General features: G+C 36.4%; 1 protein-coding gene across 1 annotated transcript; it reads right to left on the reverse strand.

Annotated features, from left to right (window-relative positions):
- Window positions 1–2,905: 2,905 nt before the first annotated feature.
- Window positions 2,906–4,291, reverse strand: LOC131335594 (WUSCHEL-related homeobox 2). Its single transcript, XM_058371031.1, has 2 exons — window positions 3,947–4,291; window positions 2,906–3,407 (listed from the first exon to the last, which is right to left on the reverse strand). The coding sequence occupies exons 1-2, from the start codon at window positions 4,268–4,270 to the stop codon at window positions 3,036–3,038; spliced, it is 696 nt and encodes a 231-aa protein (XP_058227014.1). The 5' UTR covers window positions 4,271–4,291; the 3' UTR covers window positions 2,906–3,035.

The raw sequence follows: 4,291 nt of genomic DNA on the forward strand, positions 1-4,291 counted from the left end.
GCGCCAGGAAAAATAGATAAAAACGGGAAAATGGAGAGAGAGAGAGAGAGAAATTTGGTATGGCAGCCCGTTCCACAAAGTGGAATTTTTTTTTTTTTTTTGCAATTTTAAGTTTAAAAATATATAATATGAATTTTTTTTGAAAGATTTTAATTGAGATTTTTTAATTAATGGAAAAAAATTAAAAAATAATTTTAATAAATATGTTATTTTTAAGCTTGAAAATTAAAAATAAATACTTATTTTTTAAAAAAATTTAGTGGAATGGGACCGAGAAAGTCCAGTGCCAAAGGGAAAATGGCAAAAGGCATTTTTATAATTTGGCACGAAAGGTAACATTTTTTTTGTTTAAATTTTGGCACTTTTCGCTTCGGTGGTTGGTTTTATTTTAGAACAAGACTGTTCCAAACATTATAGTTGGTTAAGCTTATTTTTGTCTTTATTCATTTTTGTTCATATTTTTCAGTTTTTTGTCAAATTTTTGTATAGATTATTGATTTTTCTTGATGGGAGGAATCGAAAAATTAAAATATTAGGATTGAAACTTAAAATTTTTCAAATTCTTTCTTGTGGATTATTGATTCTGACAACAATTTTTTTTATTCCGATGAACTTAAGTATCTCTCTCACTCTCTTCCAAGTATATGGTTAATTTGAGTTGTGAATGGTGAGGTGGCAAGGATGGCCATAAGCCATCATTGATTCCAAATACGGAACCAATTTTGCAACTGTGCCATTTTAGAACAAGAATGGTTTCCCATTGGAGTCGTTGGTTCCATTTTCTGGTACCAAATTTTGGGTATCCCAACCATTGGACTTGCTTTTATTGATAGTGCCCGATTGGGCTGAACCAAGCTAAACAAGCTGACCCGTTTTAAGATATTTGAGCTTGGCTTGTTTAATATTCAGTTATCACTTCGATCGAGCTTGAATTGAATTCAAATGTTTGAGTTTGAACCGGAGCTCAATTAGTATTTGAGCACTCAAACTTTATTTAAGTACTACTAAACGAGCCGAACACATATATACGAATTGAGTTGAGCTTATCTCCACAAGCAAGTCACGGCTAATTCGAGCTCAACTTAGTTTTTGGAAACGTCAATCTTTTTTTTTTGTTCAAGCTCTACTTGCATACTAAAAGAATCAAACCAAACCAAATCATTATTGAGCCAAGCCCCGAACTGCTCGCAAGGTGTTCCGATTCTGGTTTTTTTTTTTGCGGGCACTGTGCCAAAATGAATCTCCATTGGTTTTTGTCGAATGTGAGAGCTCCACGTCAAAGGTATATGGAGGGTTGACTGGTTGTGTAGCCGTTTTGTTTATAAGCTCCCTTCAAGAACCTCCTCCTGTCATTTGTCTCCCTAGCCTCTATTTCCTATGTCAAAAATTTACCTACCAAAACGTGGCATGACTTGCATGGGGTTGTTCGGCCTCCTAAGTCGAATGGCTTATTTTTTTACTAGTGCTAGGTTGTGCCTACGGCACTACGCATCCCGGTTGGAAGGGGATGACAATTGTGTGATTTAGGTGAAAATCATGGGCACTTAACCGGAAAGTGGGAGGATGCACTACAGCCTTTGGATCAAATGAATCTAAGCGGTTCTAACAACTTATCCCCACACTCTTCTGTTTTATAATAGAGATTTCATTCAATTTTTTTTATATTTATTAGTTTTTCGTCAATTTTTTTTTGTAAATTATTGTTTTTCCATGACTAGAGGAATCTAAAAAGTAAGAGATTACGATCGAAAACTAAATTTTTTGAATAAGGATAAAAATAAGTCAATAAGCTAATTTTTCGTCTTTAACCAAAAAAATTTGGGTTTCGATGATAATTTTGTACTTTTTAGATTCCTCTTATCATGATAAAGCAATAATCAACAAAAAATTGACGAAAAACTAACAAATGTGATATTTTTTTAAATAAAAACAAAAAAATAAGCCATTTGACTTATTAGCTTAGAGTATCCACAATAGGATTTGGTATATTTGTATGTTAAAATGTGAATTAAGATAAAAATAGGTCCCACAAGTGTGTGTTAGATATTGTTAATTAACATGGGAGTGTGTTAGAACATCCACAATGAGTTTGGTAAATTTGTGTGTTAAAATATCTGTTAGGATAAAAAAAAATGGGTCCCACAAGTGTATATTATGAGTAATAGACATTTATATTTTATGGTTGAAGTCGAAATTATAAAGGTGGGACCCATTATTGTTTGCTAGTATAGTTGTCAAACTTGACACACATACTAGCACATTACAAGATTTAACACACTCTAGCACACAAATTAATGCAAATATTGTGGTAAAAAAATACATTTTTGTTTGCTAAATCTTAACACACATAATTAAACACGCTAGTTAGTACACCCATTGTGGATGCTCTAATAAGAGCATCCACAATATAATAATCAAAATCAACATATTGCTAAGTTAGCAATGTGTGCTTAAAAAAATGCTCGCATTGTAATAATCAAAATTAACAACCTCCTAACCAATAATCAAATTGGGCATTTGAATAATTGAAAGTAAAAATGTGAAATTTTACATTGCTAACTTTAGCAACCTTTTAAATGAATAATCAAAAATTGACGTAGCAAGTTTTGATTATTCACTTTTGATTATTACATTGTGGATGCTCTTAGGCCGAACAAATGCACCAAGCTCGTTTTGCTCGGGAGTTAATTTCAGGTCTCAAAATTAGATAAAGCATGCACAGATTGACTCAGACATCTGATTATAAAGAAAATGCACCAAACTTGAACATGCATGTAGAATAATAAGTTCATCGTAATAACATGGTTGACTAGTGGAAAAGAGGGAGCCGAAACAAATCAGGTCATTTATACCAAAAGTCCAAAACTAAATGACCCTACTACAACCAAATCCATCTCTGCAACGCATCAGCTCCTAACCCAAAAATCGAGAACAACCCTGATCAATAAGACACCCCAAATTTCGTAGTTTGCACCACAACAAATGCATTAATCGGTCAATGCAAAAAACCAGCTCACCCATATTTAATCAATCAATCAATCACTCTCACAACACCCACTCCCAGAGAAAAAATCAAAGTACGGTTGATGATCACCATTAATGGCAGAGGAGCTCGAGGGAGCAGCAGTGGAAATCACGGCAGAGGTTGAAGCAAGAGAGGAAGAAGAAGAAGAAGAAAAGCTCCTCGTTTGTAAAACGCCAGTGGGCTCCAGTGGAAACAAAGACAGTGTTTCTTGCTTACAACAGTTGCTGTCATCATCGTTGATCAGTACTTGTGAAGTTTGTATCTTCTCCAGTACCGTATCTGGTTTTGGTCTCTTCTTGATGAGGCCTGGTTGAATCATCTTTGGGTACTGGGAATAGAACCCTAATTCGCTTTCTGCAGGGTAATATGGGCTGCAGACAACTGCATGTTAAACAAAAGCTCGAGTTAGTTATACTATTGGTTCGATGCAGTCGGAGGTATGAGAGAGAGAGAGAGAGAGAGAGCGAGCGAGCAACTGATGAAAGAAAAAGAAAACATCCACTTTGGAAGAGAAATAATGAAGCTTTAACGTACTCCAAAAGTCCAAAGCAACACAAGTAACTAAAAGAGGGAATACTATAAATTACAGAAACAAACATGTCAAAAGGGCGGTGGTAATCAAGGAACAAAAAGAGAGTCGACGATGGCATGACATCTTCTCAGCAGAATAAAATTGCATAAACAAACTTGTCCTATTCCTATAAAGATTCTTTGTGTAATTTGTTCTTGTTCGAAGCTCCTAAAGCTCCGTCACGAGATGTTTTAGATGTGGTTCGTTCAAATCGAACTCGAATTGAGCATTGACCTAATCGAGCCTAGAAAAGTTCATGAACAGCTCGGCTCATAACTTCATGATAGATGTCCCAATATATACACGTGTTTATTTACATGTATACGATCGAGAAAAGGAGGAACGTCAAACCAACCGTTGGGGGAAGGAGAGAAAACAGGCTGCAGAGAACCAGGCTTGTGGAAACACCGACTGAAGAAGGCCAAACTCTCTTGCTTCTGTTTCTGCCTCTGCCTCGCCTTGTGATTCTGAAACCAGTAAAACACGTTCTTCCCTTCAATGTGCCCGTACGCCTGCAGCCTGGCAGTGATCTGCTGTATTTGCTCCGCGGTAGGCGTCCTTATCCCTTGCTTGTACCAGTTCTCGAGCATGGTTATCTGTTCCTTGGTCGGGTTCCACCTCGGACTCGCCGGGATTCCCCCGCCGGAATTCGACGCCCCGTGATGACCCTCCATTCTTTCTCACTCTCTCTCTCT

Source organism: Rhododendron vialii, chromosome 1a, assembly GCF_030253575.1.
Source record: "Rhododendron vialii isolate Sample 1 chromosome 1a, ASM3025357v1".
In the NCBI taxonomy this organism is placed as follows: domain Eukaryota; kingdom Viridiplantae; phylum Streptophyta; class Magnoliopsida; order Ericales; family Ericaceae; genus Rhododendron; species Rhododendron vialii.

Excerpts from the sequence above, each read along its gene's own strand:
- LOC131335594 (XM_058371031.1), bottom strand. The coding sequence starts at position 4,270 with ATGGAGGGTCATCACGGGGCGTCGAATTCCGGCGGGGGAATCCCGGCG. Across the intron at positions 3,408-3,946 it reads CTCCTTCCCCCAACGGTTGG|GTTGTCTGCAGCCCATATTA; the intron begins TTTGACGTTCCT and ends GTTTAACATGCA.